Source organism: Lactuca sativa, chromosome 9, assembly GCF_002870075.4.
Source record: "Lactuca sativa cultivar Salinas chromosome 9, Lsat_Salinas_v11, whole genome shotgun sequence".
Lineage (NCBI taxonomy): Eukaryota > Viridiplantae > Streptophyta > Magnoliopsida > Asterales > Asteraceae > Lactuca > Lactuca sativa.
In genome coordinates this window covers 40,966,215-40,989,998 of record NC_056631.2, presented here as the reverse complement: position 1 = coordinate 40,989,998, position 23,784 = coordinate 40,966,215, and the positions used below count along the sequence as shown (strand labels likewise).

At 35.8% G+C, this 23,784-nt stretch overlaps 2 protein-coding genes across 3 annotated transcripts; both read right to left on the bottom strand.

Moving 5' to 3' along the window:
• LOC111906737 (uncharacterized) lies at window positions 1-540 on the bottom strand. The gene has a single exon (XM_023902508.1). The coding sequence runs from the start codon at window positions 538-540 to the stop codon at window positions 1-3; it is 540 nt and encodes a 179-aa protein (XP_023758276.1).
• Window positions 541-16,928: 16,388 nt separating this feature from the next.
• On the bottom strand, window positions 16,929-22,676 carry LOC111906756 (receptor-like protein 7). 2 transcript variants are annotated; one of them, XM_042898069.2, is made up of 3 exons: window positions 19,364-22,676; window positions 17,457-18,574; window positions 16,929-17,277 (listed from the first exon to the last, which is right to left on the bottom strand). In XM_042898069.2, exon 1 carries the CDS (start codon window positions 22,517-22,519, stop codon window positions 19,394-19,396), a length of 3,126 nt encoding a protein of 1,041 aa, XP_042754003.1. In that variant the 5' UTR covers window positions 22,520-22,676; the 3' UTR covers window positions 16,929-17,277; window positions 17,457-18,574; window positions 19,364-19,393. The 2 variants fall into 2 exon arrangements, with proteins under 2 accessions (XP_042754003.1, XP_042754004.1); XM_042898070.2 differs by having other exon boundaries at window positions 17,983-18,574.
• Between the last annotated feature and the right edge of the window lie 1,108 nt (window positions 22,677-23,784).

Genomic DNA, 23,784 nt, shown 5'->3' with positions numbered 1-23,784 from the left:
CTATTTTAAGCCAAAAAATATAGTTCTTTCATGTAGTAAATGAATGGATTCAACACCAAGAGAATTAAGGAGTGAAATGCTTGTGTCCATCATGAGAGGTATGATATTGAGATCCTCAGTAATGATGAATTTACCCTTCTTTTTGAAAAAGATTGCACCAGGCTGATAAAGGATTGACTTTGTTCCATGTAGATTTACTTTAAGCTTTTCGCAAACATGAGCAGATGAATTTATTGGATAAACTAGGCAATCCTTATACCACGTCTCAAAGAAACGTTCTATACTTAAATTCTCGACGCTTTCATAGAGAGAAGTTAAGCTTCCAACTTTGTCTTCATATTTTCTTGAGAGTCTTGCGATTGTTCCAAGAGGCAAAGTGAGAAAACTGAAAAGGATTTCCACAAAGTCTTCCTCTGCTTCTGCAAACATCACCTTTTTCTTCTTTTCATCCACAAATACTTTCAGTTGAACTGAATTTGCATTCAGTTCGACAATAGATACTTTTGGAACTTGCTTTTGAACTGAGTTTTCATTTCCCATCGTCCCTGATCTAGTTAACTATATAAAAAGTAGAGTTGAAACATCATACTTTATACAATTAAAATACATTACCTAACATTAACAACTAATAACCCCATCAAAATTTTCGGAAGTTCTTAATGACTTAATTTTAATATAACTTGATAAAACTGTTCGATCGAGTAGTATTTTCTGCAATTCCAGAAACTTAGATATGGTTAAATTCGTACCAAAAAGTAATTATCTAAACTAGAGTGGTTGAATGCATTATAATTGTTTATCCATATAGCTTTTTAAGAGCTTAACACTGTGTCATGCACACATAAGCTAAGTTATTTTTTGAGTTACAAAATTAGCTCATCCTATCTTATTCTACGAAAAGATGAACTCAACAATTTCCCAACATCAACATTTCATTCAGTATGAAACAGTTGGTTTACATCAAACAAATACAAAAGAAACCTCACTACATTAACTCTCTTACACTCAAACAAGAAACCTGATAACAAGTTATTACGGATCTAAAGCTCTGTAACGAAACCCTTACAGAAACCCTAATCTAGAGAGAAAGAGAGAACACAGAAAAATATCTAGAGAGTACTGCAACTGAACGTGATTAACACATTAAATACTCTCGGAGCAAGCAGCCCCATGGAGCATCCACACCCGAATAGGGTCCGCGTGTAAACCCAAAGATCACACCTGCACACTACATTTCACAATACACCCTATAGAATGGTAAAAAATACAAACCTTACCTTTTCTTAATTAATGTTAAGTTTGAATAAGAGAATATATATTTCAACACCCCCCCCCCACCCCCAACATCAAACTAAACATTAATTATATTAAATTAATCACTTATTTTTTAAAAACATTAATAAGACCAAGTCTATTAAAGAAAAACTCATGTTGACTAACACCCAAAGCTTTAGTCAAAATGTCTGCAGTTTGATTTGATAACTCAATCTTATTTATGTTGAAAATACCCTTTTCAATTTTTTCACGAATAAAATGAAGATCAACTTCAAAATGTTTAGTTTTTTCATGAAACACAGGATTCAAAGCCAACTTAATAGCAGATTCATTGTCACAAAAAACATTTACAGGAGTTAAACCTGATATTCCAAAATCAAATAGCAATTTCAAAATCCACAAAACTTCACAAGCCACAGATCCTAGAGCCCTATATTCAGATTCAGTTGAAGAACGAGAAACAGTACTTTGTTTCTTGCTTTTCCAGGATACAAGAGATCCTCCAAAATATATTAGAAAACCAGTAACTGATCTACGACTAAACAAGCATTTTGCTCAATCTGCATCTAGAAAAGCTTTAAGATCTAGACAATCAGTTTTTTTATATGAATGCCCTTTCCTGGACAATCTTTTAGATACCTTAAGAGTCTAAAAGCAATATTGAGATGAGATTTATAAGGTTTATGCATGTATTGACTCAAAATTTGAACAGCATAAGAGATGTCTAGTCTAGTCATAGTTATATAGATTAATTTGCCAATTAACTTTTGAAACTCAGTTATATTAACAACATAATCAGAACTATCAAAATCAGACTCTCTTTTAATAACTAAATTTGCTTCAAGAGGAGTTTTAACTAGTTTACAAGCAAGCATTCCAAAATCATTTAACAATTCCAAACAATATTTTCTTTGATTTAGACACAATCCTTTTTCAGTTTTAATAACTTCAATTCCCAAAAAATATTTTAACTCTCCTAAATCTTTTATAAAAAATTGTGACTTCAAAAAAACTTTGACCTTTTCCAACTCAGAAACACAATTTCCAGTAATAACAATATCATCCACATAAACCAACAAAATTACAACTGTGTTTTCATAATTTCTAACAAACAAGGAATAATCATTTATACTTTGTTTATAACCAAAAGTTGAAAGAGATTGGCACAATTTTTCATTCCACTTTCTAGGAGCTTGTTTAAGACCATAAAGAGACTTTATAAGTCTACAAACTCTAATATCATTCTTAGAATGATATCCTTCAGGAAGTTGCATATAAACATTTTCAGACAAATCACCATATAAAAAAGCATTATTTATGTCAAGCTGATATAATGGCCATGAATGATGAACAGCTAAAGACAAAACTATTCTTATAGAGACCATTTTAGCTACTGGAGAGAAAGTCTCCTCATAATCAATACCTTCCCTTTAACTGTAACCTTTTGCTACAAGTCTAGCTTTATACCTTTCTATTTCACCATTAGACTTATATTTAATTTTATAAATCCAACGACAACCAATAACTTTTCTTCCTTTAGGAAGATCAGTTATTTCCCAGGTATTACTTCTATATAGGGCCTCCATTTCCTCATTCATTGCCTTTACCCAATTTGGGTCTAAAGCAGCTTCATTATAAGTTTTTGGTTCTAATGTTTTATTAAGATTTGAAACAAAACAATAAGTTTCATTATTAAGACAAGAATAGTTAATTGATCTTTCAATCCCATATTTATGCTTCCCTTCAACAACATAATCACTAAACCTAGCTGGTAAATGTATAGCACGTCCAGACCGAGTAGTCCTAGAAGACTGATCATCAGAAGGATTTGTGTTATTTGGACCACTTTCCTCAGTCAATGTAGAAGAACTAGGAATCATCTCACCAGATGAAGGCACATGTGTCTCACCAAACTGGTTGCTGACATCAAAGGAATTAGTCTCATCCAAGTATTGGTCTCCACTAGCACCATCCAAGTGATGGACATTTCCAAAGTTATCATTACTAGGATTATCAAGTAAAGAACTAGAATACAAAGACTCATCATAGGAAAAAGGATCACTAGAGCACACAAGAACATTAAATTTATCATTCTCAGATGAAAACTTCAGTTTGAAAGGAAACACTGATTCATAAAACTTTACATCCCTGGAAACAAAAATAAGATTTGTATCAAGACTAAGTACTCTATATCCCTTTTTATCAGAAGAATAACCAAGAAAAACACATTTATCAGCTCTTTCAGAAAATCTATCTGAATTATTCAGTTTTGTTGCAAAACATAAACATCCAAAAACTCTAAGTTTATCAAATACAGGAGAAGATTTATAGACCAATTCATAAGGAGAAGCACCATTTAAAACTGATGTAGGTGTTCTATTGATTAAAAAAATAGATGTTAAAACAGCTTCTCCCGAGTATTTCAAAGGTAAACCAGATTGAAAAATTAAAGACCTTGCAACATTTAAAATGTGTCTGTGTTTCCTTTCTACAATACCATTTTGTTGTGGAGTATGAACACATGATGTTTGATGTAAAATTCCTTTAGACTCAAACAATTGTTTCATCTTATGATTCAAAAACTCAGTTCCATTATCTGACCTAACAGTTTTAATTTTAACTTCAAATTGATTGAACAAAATATTAAGAAACACAGAAACACATCCAAAAACTTCTTCCTTAGTCTTTAACAAATAAACCCACGTAGCTCTAGTGTAATCATCCACAATGGTCAAGAAATATCTAAACCCTTCTGAGGTGATCACTCTATAAGGACCCCACACATCTAGATGAATTAATTCACCAAGACTAGATGTGACATGTTGACTAACAGGGAATGACTCGCGAGTTTGTTTAGCCTTATGACACACATCACAAGGAGGAAGGACACCATTTTCAAAATTAAATTTATGTTTTAGAGATACTAAAGCTTGGTCAGAGGGGTGTCCAAGCTTATTATGCCATGTAAACTTAGACACACAACAAACATATGAGGAATGATTAGCATTAAGAAAATTACCTGAAGGCACACTATTCATATAATAGAGACCTCCAGATTCTTTACCATTCCCCACCATCTCCTTTGATTGTAAAACTTGAATTTTACAACTATGCTCATTAAAAATGACCTCACAATTACTATCTTTACAAACTTTATGGACAGACAACAAGTTCACATTAAAATCTGGTACAGCAAAAACATCAAACAAAGTTAAAGAATTAGATATGTTCATATTACCAATCTTTTCAATCTTAGCCGAAGTACCATTAGGGTGACTTACAAGAAGATTCAATTTAGATACATCCACAGTGTCATGAAGAAATGATTCAGAAGCAATCATATGTTGATTGGCTCTAGAATCAACAATCCATTTTTGACAATCAAAAGAAGAATTAAAAGCTTGAAACAAGCAAGTACCTGCCATGTTAGCACTTGCAGGTGCTTCCTCACAGATTTGTTTATCATTTAGTAATTGCAAAAACTTGATGTATTGTTCTTTAGTAAGCTGATGAAACTCAAAATCTCCAACAGGATTAGCTAAGACAAGAGTATTAGAACCCACAGAAGTGGTGGTCATAGAATTAGCAGAAAAACCCTTTTGACTGTTTGACTCAATTTTTTGTTTAAAATCTTTCGGATACCCAATTATCTTATAGCATTTCTCAATTGAATGGCCTTTAACACCACAATTTTTACATTGAACAACTTGATTTTTACTCTTATTAGAGTTGTTTGAGTTAAATTTATTATTAAACCTACTATTGAAAGCAGTAGGCTGAGACTTAGAGGTCTGAAGAGAAGACAAAGAACTATTTCTCTGAAGTGACTCTTCTCTAGATAATATGGAAAAAGCAGTTTTGACATTAGGTAAGGGTTCCATGAGAAGAATATGACTCTTGAATTGACTATAGGAATCATCTAGACCACTAAGAAACTGCATAAGTTTCATAAGATTAGAATGATCCTTACGTTTAACAGATGCTTCACATGTACACTCAGTAAGACTAGTAAGACCCTCAAATTCCTTCCACAGAGAGTCAAGTTTATTAAAGTAGTCTGAAAGTGAAATTCCATTTTGTTTTAAAGTATTGATCTGTTGATGAATATTAAAAACAACAGATCCATCTGACTTATTATAAGTTTCAAAAAGATTGTTCCAAATATCCTCAGCTACATCAGAATAAGCTTGACTCTGATAGATGGAATCAGATATAGATGACAGAAGCCAAGAACAAACTACAACATTGGCACTATCCCATTTAGAACTTTTAGACTCATCTACCTTAGTTTTCTGAAAAGTACCATCTACAAAACCAAGTTTATTTCTAGCCTTAAGTGCTTTAGACATGGAAGTTTTCCATAGTCTAAAATTCTCATTACCAGTTAATTTTATTGTAACAATAGTAGCAACAGAATTATTAGACGGATGAACAAAAAGAGGATCATCAAAATTAACTTGATCATCCTTTCCACCACTACCAGGAGACTCAGTAGGACCAGCCATATGAACAACACAAAGAACAAACAAATAGACAATATGATCTTTCAAGCAACCAAGACTGACTCAATAGAAACAGCCAATTAATCAGGAAAACAAGAAATACAAAATCAGAAAGAAATCAGACTCATGTATTGACTTAGAGTCCAGATGGTCACCACGTTTGTCGGGGCCCAAGACAATCAATACAGAGTCAAAGGAAAAACAAAAAACAACTGGTGTGTACAAAACAACCAGGATCTCCCAATCACAAGATATAAAAGAGAAAATAGGGAACAAGAAAACCCTCACAGTGCTTTGAAGAACAAGACGAAGACGAATCGACTTTGTTTGTCCGTTCTCAACGTAGGGTTTATCGGTGATGAAATCCGACCCCTAGTGAGTTATTTCAGACCAAACAAATTAATCGATTGAAGAAGAGTAAAAAAGTGATCGATTTCAACTATCAAGCGACTAGAACAAGTATCAGCCACTAACACCTGCAATGAACCACAAAAAACTCTCACAGTACCAGGATCATAAAGATCGTAAAGAAAAAGAGATAAAACCCTAAATCGATCGATCAACCAGAAATTGCCAAAGAAAGGAAAAGGAGTTAGAAACAACCTTTTAAACTGTTGTTTTGAGTCGTAATCCTTCGAAAGACACCGACGAACAGGATGAAGGAGCCTTAAGCTCTGATACCATGTACAAAAAAGATGAACTCAACAATTTCCCAGCATCAACATTTCATTCAGTATGAAACAGTTGGTTTACATCAAACAAATACAAAAGAAACCTCACTACATTAACTCTCTTACACTCAGACAAGAAACCTGATAACAAGTTATTACAGATCTAAAGCTCTGTAACGAAACTCTCACAGAAACCCTAATCTAGAGAGAACGAGAGAACACAAAAAAATTTCTAGAGAGTACTGCAACTGAACGTGATTAACACATTAAATACTCTCGGAGCAAGCAGCCCCATGGAGCATCCACACCCGAATAGGGTCCATGTGTAAACCCGAAGATCACACCTGCACACTACATTTCACAATACACCTTATAGAATGGTAAAAAAAATACAAACCTTACCTTTTCTTAATTAATGTTAAGTTTGAATAAGAGAATATATATATTTCAGCACTTATAAACTAGTTTTTTTTTTTTTTTTTTTTTTTTTTTTTTTTTTTTTTTTTTTTTTTTTGGAAAAGCTATGTGAGATAGCTTATTAATAAAGTAAAAGCTAATTTTTTAGATAGCACTAAAGAAAGCCTTTAGCTTTTAGATTTTAAGGAAAATCTCGAAAAATTTGGTTGTCAATAGAAGCTTTTAACTTTCATTTTAAACAAAAAAACTTATAATCCATAAGATACTTTAAGTAGTATTCGGGAGCTGTTAGATTTTGGTTTTTATGTAATTATACACATTGAAAAGGTAACAACTACTTTTGCCTAAGGCCATCTCCAATGGGAGTTCAATGACGGGTTTAATGGGGAGTTTAATCTCATGAAACTCAAAATCTCCATTATGGGAAAATGAGTAGGATTCAATGGAATGGGAAGTTCAACCCCCATTGAACTCTATATTCTCTCTCCTCACACACACACACACACACACACACACACATATATATATATATATATATATATATATATATAATTTTTATTTTAAATTTTTAATTAATGTTAATTTTAATTGTAGTTTTTAATTTTTAATTTCATGCTAATTAATTTTAAAAAAAATAATAATAAATAAAAAGAAAATGATAAATGATGTGACAATTCATTAAATTGTATAAAGTTTAATAAAGTGTAGAGTTTAATGGATAAAATTGTACAGTGAGTTGAATGTACATGTGTCAATCCATTGAACTCATATGAGTTCAATGCATTGGAGTTGGTCTAACTTATAGCTACCAACTTAGCTAGTTTTTGCCGAACATAACCATAATATAGTTTTAGAATAAAAAAAACATTTGTTTTCAGATAGGTGCACGAATCATGATATGTCTTCTCGACTTTGTTGGGTGAATATTATCCTATTAAACCTGATTTGATATTCTCTTTGTCTTATGATTTTGTTATGTATTATCATTCAAAAAGGGTTAGCGGCGCAGTTTGTTGTCCGTTTGCCATCAGACGGATTAAATTTTTTTTTTTTATTATTATGTGTTTAAATTACACAAAAAAAAATTATAAATAAATAAAACTAAGTAAAAATGCTAATCCTCACTTCCAGAAACAATTGTTTGCGAGTGATCTTTACAAAGACATTACAAAAATCGATTTTTGTGTCGTCATTATAGAAACGTAAGCCTACTAATTAATAATCTGTTCATCATGAGTTTTATGATCATGGTCGATTCAGGCTACATTTATTTAATCATAACATGCAATACAAACACATAAACACGAAAGAACTGCATACTTGAAATCTAGAGACTAAGTCATATATACCTCAAACTCATGATGAACGAAAAGTCCAACAGAAAATTCACTGCCTTTGATCACCACTATACGCTTCTGTTATTAATTCTTTCTGTCAACCAGCTGTGATCTTCTTTTAATATCATTGGTGATTATATATACAGTTACGCATTAACCACAGGGATGATTCTAGAAAGATATACGGGATAACTATTAATGCCTCAAAATTCCAGCTCCATATTCTCCTTGTTTATCTTCGAATCCATTTATATTTATACTGTTATTCTAAGCTATAAACGTTTTATCAAAAAATACACTATCATAATCATTGGTTTATATTTTAAACTTATTCAAAATAAAAGAAATAATTTTCTTTATCCTTATCACATTTAAAAACTCCAAGATACACGATAGCAACTTCTTTAAGTGCTTATTAGTCAAATAAACTATAAAAATCAAAAAAAACTTATTGTGAGAGTTTTCTCATTTCGAAGTTTTTTCATTAAATTTACAAGTTTAATGTGTAAAGTTTTTGTAATTTTAATACTAGTTTATCCATTTACTCTATGCTTAATAACGGTATGACCCATAGACAACCATTGTGAAAAAGCTCATATGTTGTGGATGTTTGTTAAGCGTTTTTCATTTATGATGTGGCTATCAGGTTTGTGACGATCTTGGCTGGAAGTTGGAACAAATTTGAGTTTTCTCAAGGTCAAGGCTGTCAAGAACTCAACTAACTATGCCAAGTAGGCAAAGCAAATAAGCATGTATTTCCATAAGGCTTAGGGCCTTTGAGAAAGGGAGATTTATACCTATTTGGGGGTGGATAAGGTAGGATAGATGATCTTGGAATTTGGTTTGTGATTTGGAGACCAAGGGTATAACCGTAAAGTGGTAGTCAGGCTTTTTATGAATTTTGGATTTTTTTCGGAAAGTTTTGAGGCAAGATGAGTTGATAGAAGTGTAGAGCTTCTCGTTACCTTTCTGTGGATATAAGGATCATCGAAAACGGACTTAGAACGAAGAAGTTATGGTCTTCAGAAGTTAGTGGTTCAAAGGTTAAACCTTGTACTCAAGGCATACATAAGCTTACGCAGGGCGTACTCGTGTTGAGCCTAGTACGTTGGGCGTACATGGTAGATTAGTCGCAGATACTTAAGGGAGTACGCAAGGCGTACCAGAAGTACGCATGGTGTACTCCAGTTAGACCCAAACCCTAATTTAGGGTCTTGGACCCTATTTAAGCACTTTAACTCACCACCAAACCCTATTATCTTCAGCCTCCATCACCTCAAACCCAAGAAGTGAAGCCCTAGCCTCCATTGGTGTGGTTCTGGAGTCCTTGGTGGTATTTCATGTATTTTGGTGCTCTTAGAAGGAGGAGTTTCTTGGAGAAGTGTGGGATTGCTTGGAGCTTGTGGATCCAGGCTTAGTGCATCTTGATCTACCTTCTCAAGGTATAAAGCTTCAAACTTGATAACTTTATTCATAGATCTTGTTATGGCATAGTTTCATAAGCTTTTGTCTCAAAGTTTGGATATTTGTGAGTATGGAGTACTCCAAAACATATTAACTGTCCTTTTTTAGGTCTTGAAGTGTATTGAGCAATACAAATCTTGCTTGATCATTTTCTTAGCTCCATGTAAGAGTTAAGTGGTTTTGAGTGTTGTGAAAGGAAGGATTTTGGAGATTTATCCATCTTTAGCCATGCAAAGACTTAAAGGTTTCGACTTTATGGTTTAAGACATCATTTAGGGTTAAGAGAAGGGGTTGGATGCCTTTGGACCTACCCAATAAGAGCATAATGTGAATTTTGGCCCCTGATGAGTATGTTGGGCATACTCATAGGTACACTTAGCTTAAATGGAGTTTCATGCTTTAAGGACTTGTACATTGCGCTTAGAGGGTCAGTACGTGGGGCGTACACTTCTGGTACGCGGGGTGTACTCCCCAGGATGTGAAATTTGGGTCTTTTGATTTGGGCCTTGTTGGGCCGTTGGACATCTGACCTTGGTCGAGGATTGATTATGGGCTTTCTTGGAATTTGATTCATGATGGTTTTTGGCCCCAGTTAGGAATTTGGGCTATATCAGGCCTTGGTTTTGGGCTAAGTAAGAAAAAGGGCTAAATGGTCTTTTACCTTGGTCATTAGGTAAGTAATTCAGATTCTTGATTATGGGTCGAGATTCAATTATTAGTTGGATGATATTTGATGGTGCTAGCACACTGGGATTTCCGGATTAGCGATCTGAGCTTTTGTCTGAGATATTCAACCGCTTCAGTTGAGTTTTCCTCACTATACTTACGGGTCGATGGCACCAAGGCTGGCCCATTGGATTGATATCATGTTGTACATCGATATGTTGAGTATGGAGTAGATATGCATGATTATATGCTAGTTACGGATATGCTAGTCTGATAGATCTGTAGGACTAACTGTGATTCAGTATGCATGATTATCTGTATATATTTTTTATTTGTTATATGTCGACATATTGTGTTAGGTTAAGGTTGTACTGCTTTGTGATGTAGCTAACAAACCCTGGAGCATTCCAAATATGAGTTGAGGGCGGGTAGGGTATGCTAGACTCATATTGAGGGCTCAATAGCATTCTATATACGAGTTGAGGACCGTTTGGTATGCCAGACTCGTACTGAGGGTTGAACATTGGTATTCCATTTCGATGACTAATTGGAATAGAGAGCAAGCCAGACATGAGTTGTGGGCCCCAAGGGCAAGCCAAACTTATGTTGTCGGCTCAGGAGCAAGCCAGATATGAGTTGTGGGCCCGATAGGCAAGCCAGACTCATACTGTGGGCTCAGGGGTAATCTAATCTTTTAGCTATGGACCCAATACATGATGTTATTGTATATGTTTTCTGTTCGTGTGCTGGTACTTTGGGGGGAACTCACTAAACTTTGTGCTTACAATTTTTGTTTATGGTTTCAGGTTCTTCAGAGGAGCGTGGTAATGTGAAGGCGTGACCATACACATCCTTGGTTTTACTACTGATTGGATCTTGGGAGACTCTAATTTTAAATCATATCATGGAAATAATGGGTTGTTTTAAATCATATCATGGAAATAATGATTTTGTAAACAATCTGTGCAATATGTACTAACGATGAGTCGTCAGGATAGGTTTCCACAAAACTACATCGTTTCCAACTTATCATGAATTAAAAAAAGAAATTAAACCTTTGCCCTGACGACGTGTCGTTGAGAAAACGTTCCACAAAACGATGTTGTTTTTTTTTTTTTTTTTGCAACACGAAATATAAATTAATAGAAATTATATTTCTCTTAACCTATACCAATGACTTGTTGTTGGCATAGGTTTTGAGAAAACCACGTAAACCCTCTTCGTTCCCGCCTAAGCTATCCTGGCGACATGTCGTCCACAGTGGCGAGTGTAGAGTAGAAAACTACGTGGTTCTCTAACTGATTTCAACCAAACCTGTTCAAAAGATAATCCGTTTTAATCGGGTCAGTACAATAAAAAAACAACTGGTGCAACATGTATAAAAGTCGGTGGTGAAAGGATCGAGGCAAATCGATATTATTTATTTATTTATTTATTAAAACAAACTTATACTTAGAGTACGTTGGAAGGGTGAAAGAGGAAACAACTATTTATAATTGAAAATCTCCTCACAACTTTCTTCCCTGAGTCCAATATGATATGCTTTTGATAGTTTACGGTTTATATCACTTTTTTCCTTTATTTTTTTTGTCAAACACATTAAAATATAGGTCCTTCAAAATATTGAAGGTAGGTTCTAAATATTTTTTTAAATATAACTTATTATAAAATTTTAGAATTTAAGTGGATCAAGGTACCCCCTTGGCATTACCTAGCCTCGCCCCTGGTCGTCGACATAGATAACTAGGTCAAACAAATTTAGTCAACTATGACGACTTTTCGTTTGGGATAACTTTAAGCAATAGCGACGACCTGTGTGATTGGCATAGATGTTCTTGGTACATTGTTCTTTTCTTGTAGCAGGTGTGGTGAACATGACACTTCACAAGGTTGTGGTGGGTTGGTGCTTTGATGCTACAGAAGAACCGCATGGTCGGTTGGCTCTTGTGCATAAGTAGTTTGTACTTTATTATGAAATAAAATAAAAAGAATATGAGAGTGGTATTATTTTCTATTAGTTTTGTAGGACTGGCGAATTTCGGGAAGTTGATATGGGGCATGCCCAAAAGAGTGTGCCTGGTTGAGTACCGCACCCACGTGATTATCCAATTTTTTATTGTCACTCACAGTCACAGAATTGGGGACACAACGAAGGAATCAGGTTTAGGGTGTGTTTGAGGTTGTTTTTAGAATAACTTTTGAATTTTTAACTTTTTCAAAAAGCCAAAAGATGTTTCGGTAATTGAAAAGTTTTTTTTTTAAAATGACTTTTTTGTATAGAGGAAAAGGAAGGGTTTCAAAAAGTCACAAAAACCTGATTTTTTATCATATTACATGTAAAAGTTACATCAAAAATTATTTTGCTAATCCAAACACATTTTTAAGTAATAAGTAATTTAATTATGATCATACATTTCAAATAGTCATTCTATACAAGAAGTCCTACCAAAAAAGGAATCCCAAACACCCTTTAGACTTCTCCACTGTCGCTCCCAATTCACCTACGAGCTTAGGGCCGTTCTCTGATTCGGTTCCTCCTCATTCATCGTCTCTCGGTGATCTTGAGATGTTTGGGTGATAAAAAAGATCTTTTAAGTTTTTTAAAAAGTTAAAAAATGACAAAAAAATGTTTGGATGATAAGAAAGATTTTTTAAAATGACTTTTTGTATAGAATGAAAAGTGAATATTTCAAAAGTTACAAAATCCTATTTTTTTTATGACTTTTGGAAATTTTTAACATGAAAATATGACTTTTACATTAAAAGCAAATACAAACACATTTTAAAGATTTTCTTTTGGAAAAAATTAAAAATACTTTTAAAAAAAATGACTTTTAACGTTACAAAGCAATCCCAAACAGCCCTGAATCTATAATCCTCAAAAGTGAACTTCAGATGCAACACCAAAGACAAAATAGCTCAAAAACTTTTACGCAGGTTCTAATTTCAAGTTCATGTTTCCCAATTGAGTCTTTTTCCATTTTGAGTTATGATTACCGATTGCAATTCAGAGAAAATAATTTAGGTCTTTTGCAATTTTGTGTTATGATTAGTGATTAGTGGGTAAGATGAGGGTTCAAGTTCATGTAGGCCAATTTTAATTAGGAGTTTCATCACACATGTTTTAGGGTATGATTTCACTTATTTGCGATTTTGTGAAGCTGGAGTTCGATTACATTAGCTAATTTTTGTCATATTTTTTGTTTTGTAATTTTATAAATGTAGAGATAAACCAAAATGAACCTTGATCAACACAAGATACAACAATAAGTCCAACTAACCCATTGAAGGATACAGTTCTGATGTGTGTTTTTTTTTTTAAAATCACAAGGTGTGAACTGTTTGTCTTGGTAATACTTCAACTTGTAGTGAATTGTAAGTAAACTTTAGAATTAATATGTTAGAAGATAGATCATTTGTTTCATATATGCAGGGGTTCTTTTTAAGCTCCTCATTTGATTAAACATTCAAACACAAAGTATGGTCCCTCAAAGCATGCATTTTCATACAGCATTCCTAGTGATTACATACGCATATTTCGTGTGCAGGGAACATTGACAAGCTCACAAGCCCTTGCAAGACTCTTTTGTCATTTAATGTTTTATGTTCAATTTTATAGTTTTTTTATTAGGTTGTAATACTGCTTAGAGTATTGCTTTTCATTACACGTTTATTGCTCTATATATTTTCTAAAATTTCAGTCTCAAATTTATTTTTAATTTGATTTCTTTTTTTCTTTTTTAGGTTCAAGTCTTTCTCTTTTTTTTTTTTTTTTTCAATTTGTATATATAAATTAAAGCTTTGTTATATATTGTGAATACAGTATTAGAGTACAAGATACGATTGGCATATATAGCCAAGATTACAAACTAACTTAGAGATTATCTAGGAATGTACAGCTAGATCTATTGACTAGGGTAAATACAGAATATAATATACATATAATGCATCTAACTTAGAGATTATCTAGGAATGTACAGCTAGATCTATTGACTAGGGTAAATACAGAATATAATATACATATAATGCACACATAATAATATATCACTTAATACGCCCCCGCAAGATGGAGGATCCATCGGATACGCCAATCTTGGATCGTAGTCGTTGAAATGGACCCCGTGAGAGAGGTTTCGTTAGAGCATCTGCAAGCTGATCGACAGAGTTGACATGACGAACATGAAGTGAGCCATCTTGTACCTGTTCATGGACGAAGTGGTAGTCTAAGGCCACATGTTTCATTCTTGAGTGGTAAACAGGATTCGCACATGAATATGTAGCACCGGTGTTGTCACAGAAAAGTGTAGGAGACTGAGGCAGCAAGATACCAAGTTCACTTAATAAGTTTTTAACCCACATAACTTCGGAGGCAGCATTGGCAAGGGCTTTGTATTCTGCCTCTGTAGACGAACGAGATACGGATTTTTGTCTTGCAGATCGCCAGGAGATAATATTGGAGCCAAGGAATAAAAGATAAGCGGTTGTGGAGCGACCACCACACCCAAGACTACCCCAGTCGGAGTCCGAGAAGGCTGAAAGTGAGAGATTGGATTGCTTGTGAAGATATAAACCATGATAAATTGTACCTTTGAGATATCGAAGAACTCTTTTTAAAGCTTGCCAATGTGTGTCAGTAGGAGCATGCATGAATTGTGATAGTTTGTTGACCGCAAAAGAGATATCCGGACGTGTAAACGCAAGGTACTGTAGTGAGCCCACAAGTTGGCGATACGGTGTCGGATCTGTACTGGGGGAGCCGTCATGCAAGGTGAGATGAGCTGATGAGTTTAACGGAGTAGTGACTTCTTTAGCTCCATCCATGTGAAATTGTTGTAAGAGATCATGGATGTGACGGTGTTGGGAAAGAAAGAGACCAGTAGAGACAGGAATGACTTCAACACCTAAAAAATGATGAAGGGCACCTAGGTCTTTTATGGAGAACCGATTGGATAATGCGGAGACGAACTTGTCAAGAAAGGAGTTGTTGTTGCCGGTAAGTACAAAATCATCGACGTACACAAGGAGATAACTAATGATGGGACCGGATTTATAAATGAACAAAGATGGATCAGCCTTGGATTTGTGAAAGCCAAATGACACAAGGAAGGAAGTGAGTTCGAGATACCAAGCTCTAGGTGCTTGTTTGAGCCCATAGAGAGATTTACGGAGTTTGCAAACATGAGTAGGATAATCAGGATGGATATAACCAGGAGGTTGAGTCATGAATACTTCTTCATGCAAGGTGCCATGGAGGAAAGCATTATTAACGTCTAGTTGTCGAATGTTCCAGTTAGAGGAGAGGGCAATGGATAGCACTGTGCGTATTGTGACAGGTTTAGTAACCGGACTGAAGGTTTCGAAGTAGTCTTTGCCTTGTTGTTGGAGGAATCCTTTGGCGACTAAGCGGGCCTTGTATTTGGAGATGGAACCATCCGGGTTGCGTTTAATGCGGAAAATCCATTTGCATCCGATTGGAGTGTGGGAGGATTTGGGTACGAGTTCCCAGGTACCATTTTGTAAGAGAGCGTTGAACTCATGGTCCATGGCAGTGCGCCATTGGGGATCTTTTAGGGCTTGAGTATGGGTGGTTGGTTCGATGGAGCTTGGAATGGGGTGTAAAGTAGTGGAGTTAACAAATGATTGGTTGTAATATTTGGTATTGGGTTTTCGATGCCGATGAGCAGGAAGCGTTGAGGCTGTAGGAGGTGGCGGTACTGTTAGGGTTGGTGGATTGGAGGTGTTGGGAGACGGTGGTTGTTGGGTGGGTGTGGCTGGTTCCTCGTCGGGTGGATTAGTTGAGTCGGTGATGGGTTCTGGGTGGAGAGTATCAGCTGTAGTGAATAGAGGAGGGGAAGATGTAGTTGGCGGTGCTGCATTTGAAGAGGTGGGCAGATCGGTAGTATGTAGAGGATTTTGTTCAGGTGTGAGTGGGTTGAGTAGCGTATCAGGGGTAGGGAGTGTTTCAGGAAGGTTTTCGGTGGTATAAGGGAATGTTGTTGGGATGAACTCCACATGTCTGGAATGGTATAATTTTTTGTTTTGAGTATCATAGCACTTGTAGGCAGACTTAGATGATGAGTACCCGAGAAATAGACAGGGGGCTGATCTTGGTTGTAATTTGGAGGTGGTATAGGGACGGAGCCACGGATAGCATAGGCAACCAAAGGGTTGTAGTTTATGATAGTTTGGTGATTGGTGAAAGAGGCATTCAAAGGGGGATTTATTTTGGAGAAGGGGTGTTGGAAGGCGGTTGATAAGGTACACGGCTGTTTGGAATGCATGGGACCAGAAGGTTAATGGCATGTGAGCATGATGGAGGAGTGCTAAACCGGTTTCAACTATGTGCCGGTGACGTCTTTCCACAATGCCATTTTGTTCAGGAGTGTGGGGTGGAGTTGTGTAGTGAGATATACCATGCTATTGAAGGTATGAGGTAAGACCTATGTATTCACCTCCATTGTCACTAAATAAGGATACAATGGGTAGCTGGAAGAATTTTTCAACTAACACTTTGAATTGTGGAAAGATGAGAGCAACGTCACTTTTGTGAGTCAAAGGATATAGCCATATATACTTGGTGAAATAATCGACAAAGATGACATAATAAGAGAATTTATCAACAGACTTTTGTACCGGTCCCCATACATCCGAATAAATGAGTTGAAGTGGTTTTGTAGCAACAAATGAATTTTGACCAAATGGCAATTTATGGCTTTTATTAATTGAACAAGATGAACAATGAACATTAGACTCAGACTGAAATCTAAAACCTAACTTAGAGGCTAATTGCTTGAAGACTTGACGCGAAGGATGACCAAGTTTGTGATGAAGAAGAAGTGGTGAGGTCTTGGAGGTGACATGAATGGAACGTGTTTTGGGGAACCGAGTGAGGTAAACGCCATCAGTTCTCTCTCCTCTCAGGAGTCGCGCCCCCGTGTCCAGATCCTTCACATAAAAATGAGATGGAAAGAATTCCACCGAAACAAGATTAGTGTCACATAATTCACCAACAGAAACTAAATTCTTATTTAATTTAGGAACATGAAGCACATTAGATAAAAGTAATGGTTTGTGAGATGTGTGAATATAGGAGTGACCAGTATGTGTAATAGGTAAGCAGGTACCATCACCAAGTACTATCTCATCGGGTCCTCCGTATTCCGATACGTGATGAAGGGATGTAGGATCTGATGCAACATGATTGGATGCCCCTGTATCAAAAATCCATTTTGGAGAGGCTGGGGAAGATGTGGTGACATTGGCAGTGGGCTGTGGATGGCTGTGGCTGTCAGTTGTGATGTTGTTGTCGCGGAGGAAGCGTGCTAGTTTCCGACAATCCTTGGTGAGGTGACCTGGGATGTGACAGAATTGACAAAACTGGTTGCTTTTGGTGTTTCGGTTACCACCAGGATTGGTGTTGTTATGCCATTGAGACTGTTGAGAGCCACGAGACTGAAAGGGCGGTGAAGATCGAGTGTGGCGATTGGAAGAGTTGGTATTGGATGACCGATTGTGGAATCCTTGATTGCGGGTAGTGTAATTGACCGTGGTAGGCAGGATATCGGAGGGAGGATGGGCTTCTTTGAGGGTACTCTCAAAGTCAGTAAGTTTGTCAAACAATTCTGAGTATTCAATTGGAGTTTCTCGTACCTTGAGAGCAGCAGCAATGGTGTGATATTCGTCGCCAAGCTGTGAGAGAATATGGACCATGAGGTCCTCTTCGGTGATGGGGCTCTGGGCAAGGGCCAGGGAATCAGCGATAGCACGCATATCCTGGAGAAATTCTGTGATCGATCGGGATCCTTTAGGGTTTTTCACAAGCTTAGATTTAAGGGAGATGATGCGTGACCTGGAAGTAGAGGCGTAACTGGAACTGAGTCTATTCCAAGCCTCACGGGCTGTTGTAGCAGATGACACCAGGGGTTGGATTGAATCTGAGCAACTCCCTAAAATTGCACTGAAGATCATCTGATCCTTGCAGTACCATGGCCGATACTCTGGATTTGAGATGATTTTTCCGTCGCTGTCTGTGAGGGTGGTCGCCGGTGGTGCTGAGGTGAGGTGACCATCTAGGTCAAGGCTGATTAAGGTTGATTCAACCTGTTTTCTCCACACCGGGTAATTGTTTGGCGTAAGTTTGATTGTGAGATGAGTGGAGGCGGTGATTTGAGCGGGATTTTTGGAAGCCATTGTTGACTGATTTTAGGGTAGGAACGATTTGGCTCGTGTGAGCAGAAGTGCTCTGATACCATATAAATTAAAGCTTTGTTATATATTGTGAATACAGTATTAGAGTACAAGATACGATTGGCATATATAGCCAAGATTACAAACTAACTTAGAGATTATCTAGGAATGTACAGCTAGATCTATTGACTAGGGTAAATACAGAATATAATATACATATAATGCACACATAATAATATATCACTTAATAGTATATATATTTGTCATAAAATTGTCTTTAGATTTTTTTGTTCATAGCAGTGTAACAGTACATGTGGATTTAACAGGAGTTTCCCCACTTGTGGACTTGAGGAGTGATGATTTCACTGTAGCTCAAGCTGCTTTAAAAGCTGCCTCATGTAAAGTGATAAATCACAAAAAAGGCATACGTAGACAATCAACATGTGTTTATACTGTTTGCTTTTGATACTTTTTGTTTCCTAGCCCCAAAAGTGGCGGATCTCTTCAATCGAGTACAATGGGTCATATGTGGACATAGTTATATATATATATATATATATATATATATATATATATATATATATATATATATATATATATATATACTATTGAATGTGGTATGGCTTGTAAAACTTGCAAGCAGGTTGTGGCTATGTTCAAGAAACATGGGAGTATGAATGAGTTTACAATTCATGATTTGCAGATCGTTAATTGTGAAGTTAAGTAAGCTAATAGATATTACAAACTTTTCTCTTACCTGAAGAACTTACATTAATTATGACGCTAGATACAGATTGAAAATTTATGGAAATGAAAATAGGGAAATTGATACAACAAAACTCACAATTTTGAGAAGGGAGACTTGAGACAAGTGTCATTGTCTGGTTGTAGGTCTCTTGAAAAGGGAATACAGGATCGCTAAAACAGCTAATGATCCAGACCCGGCTGCCATTCCATAGAATAGGGACTGCCAATCATACCCATCATTTGATTCTCGGGATTTTGGTGGTAATGATACTGCAACTGAAGTCTTACAACTTTTATTCAGAGGAAACCCACATAATCCCTTGTTTCCTCCATAGGAATCCTCATCAAAAGTCTGAAACTGGGAGCCTGTTGGGATTCTTCCTTCCAATTTATTGTGTGACAGATCAAAGGCGGAAAGGAATGGAAGATCAGTGAGCACTAATGGGATCTCTCCAGTTAGTTTGTTGGATGACATGTCCAATGATTCAAGCTGCCTCAAACTCCCGAAAGATGAGGGGATAGGACCTGTGAAGTCATTATGTGATATGTTGAGCATATACAGAGCATTGAGTTTCCCAATTGTGTCCGGTATTTCTCCTGAAAATCGATTGCTGGAGATGTCGATGGATGTGAAGATTGTCAAGATTTTCACAAGCTCCAACTCACGTCCTTTGACAGTGACTGCCACAGTATCCTGATAGTACAAGTTATCAAGTGGCATCACCTTGAAACTGATGTGCTTCTTACCTACCGATTCTCCATCATTGTGATTGCGAGTCATCATATTCATAGCATCCCATTTCCAGAAATAATCTGGTGGGACAGTACCATTAAAGTTATTGTGAGCTATGTCCAGAATCTGAATCTTTGACCACTTGTTCTGTTGATCTTCACCACAATGTATGGACCCATGAAACCTGTTGTTTCGGAGAACAAGGACACGCAAACTTGTAATATTGTTACTCAAAGAGCAAGGATAAGTGTCGATCATCCTGTTGTTGCCAAGGTTTAAGACTTCTAGCATTGTGCAGTTGGCAAGAGAACGTGGGATCTCCCCTTCCAAATGGTTTCCATGAAGGTCTAAAGTGTTTAGGCCACATGTGCTTGGGAATATTCCCTCGATTCTTCCACTGAGACTATTGCTTCCCAAGTTGAGTACCCCAATACTGCCACCACCAGATTCGATCAAACACGGTGGTATACTTCCAGTTAAATTGTTGTTTGACAAATCCAGAACCTTGAGGTATGTAGCGTTGCAGATGGATTCGGGAATCTCCCCAGAGAGTGAATTGTTAGAAACCGAAAAGAAAGAGGCAATAGTGAGGTTTACACCAATGGTTTCAGGGAGTGAGGAATTGAAACGATTGTTGGAGTAATCAATGAAGGTTGCAATTTGTGGTGGAATTGGAATCGCCCCATGGAGGCGATTGGAATGCAGGTCGAGGACAGCAAGATCGGGCACAAAATAGGGCTCTTGGATGCTATTTAACTGGTTACGAGAAAGGTTCAGATACGAAAGGCCTCCATAACTGGTGCCAACTTGCCAGATCCAGTTTGGTATTTCTCCATCAATTTTGTTGTCTGAAAGGTCTAGAGTTATCAATCTTGATTGGTTGTGTAGTTTAGGGAAATGCTGAAGATTGCATGAAGCCAACTTTAATGAGAAAAACTTTGGAAGATAAGGCAAAGGGATTGGGCTGTTGATAACTGACAAGTTGTTGAAGGAAAGATCAAGGGTTGTTAGGTTGCTTAGGCCCTGGAAATCTTTTGTATAAATCATGCCATTGAGGTTGTTTGAAGATAGCAAGAGGATATTAAGCCTTCCAAGTTGAAAGAAAGACTTGGGAATTTGTCCTTTCAACTTGTTACTGCTTAAATCAAGAGTGTCCAATAAAGATGCAGATGCATTTAAAAAATCAGTAAGTACGCCATCAAAATTGTTGTTGGAAAGCTGTATCTTTTGCAATTGCTGCAGATTGAACAGAGATGAAGGTATGCTTCCGTTGAAGGTATTGAACCTTAGATTAATTAACACAAGATTTTGAAGATCCTGGAAATGAGCAGAAGGGATGATACCCAATAAACTGTTCCTTGAGAGGTCAATGTGGGTAAGATTTTTGCACAGCTGAAAGGATGGGATTTGGCCAGTTAACTTGTTTGAGGACAAGTCAAGGTAAGTCAATTGGGTGAGGTTTTCCATTGACTTGGGAATTCTTCCACTGAAATTGTTATTTGGAAGCTCAATCCGGGATAAGCTCTTAAGATACCCGATAGATTCTGGTATTGCTCCTGAAAGGTTTGTGTTGCTGAGCACTAAACTTTGAAGAGATCCATTCACAGGAAAATCTGATAAGGAACCATGAAGATTCATATTGCTTGAAAGATCCAGACTCTGTAATTTCTGCAATTCCAGGACCTTTGAGGGAAACGTTCCACGCAAATTACAAGCACCAAGATGCAGAATAGTCAGATTTCTGAAATTTCCAAAGAAATCTGGAATTGGAGTGCTAAGATTGTTCTGAGCCAGACGAATTACAGAAAGTGACTGTAGGTTCCCAAGGGAGTCATCTAAAGGGCCTGAAAGTTGACAAGTTGACAAACTCAAAACCTCCAAATCAAGCAAAGAAGAGGATAAAGCCTGGCACCAATCTGATTTTTGTGCCGATATGTTCACACTATCCAGATGAAGAACTTTAAGCTGTGTGAGGTTTTTGATAAGCGTGGCTAGATTGGGGCTCTCAAGTTTCAGTGAGCGAAAGGAGAACAGAGAAGACAGATCAAGAACTTGAAGCTTTGTCAGATGAGACAATTCACCAGGAATCTGCCCTGAAAAACCAGAATTGGACAAGTTCAAATTCCTCAAACTAGTCAAACTGCCAAACCCTGAAGGAATCGGTGTGGAATTGAAGTTATTTTCAGCCAGATTCAGCGTCTCAAGATTCTCTAAACGGAAGAGAGCACTAGAATTATCAATACCATCAGATATCGTCTCGTTGCTTAAATCTAGACCGATGACAACACCCCCAGCACTGCAAGTAACACCTATCCAGGTGCAGCAATCTGCTGCATTTGGGTCCCAAGACACTAATTTTGATGATAACAAAGAATCGAAATCTAATTCTTTCTTCAACCGGATCAAAACCGATTGCTGCTCGTTTTGACAATGGCCAGAAACTAGTTTGGAAGTGACCCCAAAAAAGATCACGTAAAAGCCAATTATCAACAAAATCTGAAACCATAGTTGGCTTCTCATTGGAAGAGACCAGAATTTTACACAACCAAAATGATGCTATGTAATATAAAAATCCTACAAATTGGAGAAAGGAAAAAAGAATATTAATATCAAAATCAAAATCAAAATCTTGATGATAATATGTTATTATTTTTGATCTGCTATATTTCTCTACTATGTTTCAATAAGAAAGGAGTATTACTAATTTATATTTTCTTATATTTGTTTTAGAATATATATATATATATATATATATATATATATATATATATATATATATATATATATATATATATATATATATATATATATATATATATATATATATATATATATATATATATATATATATATATATATATATATACACACACTAAAGATTAATTCAACCGTGAGTGGTAGGTCTGATCTCTGATGAGGGATTTAATTCCTGCGAGGACTATACCAATGCATCGAAAGGCTGAAAATGCTAAGAAAGAAAACAATCTAAGTACCAGTCAAATATGCATATAATAATTCTGGCTATTGACTTTGCCGTTTACTTTGAAATCATTAAAGTAGTGATAGGTCTATTGCCTATAACTTATAACGACATGTCGACATCCATAGTACCAAGGACGAGGTTCATAGCATTGCGTATCACGTATCGTGTTAAATCTCTATTAAATTTATTCATTAGAATAGGACCTTATGTTTTGAACTTGTTACTTTTTGTTTTATGTTATTTATTACTTATTACTATCAGAGCTAATTGTTTTTTTTTTTGTTTTTTTTATATTGATCGATCACTCAATATTGAGTGCTCAATATACTTTCATCTTTAGTATATATTTAACCTCCTCATCTTCTAATCGTATTTCTTTTTAACTTTTAATTATATTTTAGTTTTAAATATTTTTAATTTATTTACTAATAAATTATTTTTATCAGATGTTTAATGACATATTACAAAATAAAGATAAATTTACAATGATTATATAATATTTTCAATTTTTTTATAACTATGACATGATAATTTTTAGTATTTTACGTTTACAAAATAAAGACCAGGTATACATTTATTTTTATTTTTATTTGTTTGTAGTATTCAACATCTATAAAATATGATGTGTGTTTAAAAAAATGACTATTTAAACAGAGATGATTTTATAGACTATTTTAAATAGATAACAATAGATTATGTAAAATTAATAAAAAAATTATTTGAAGAGGTTAACTATTGGAGTAGTTATTTAATTACAGATTAAAGCTAATAGAATGATGAGATGACAATATTTTTAAATTAT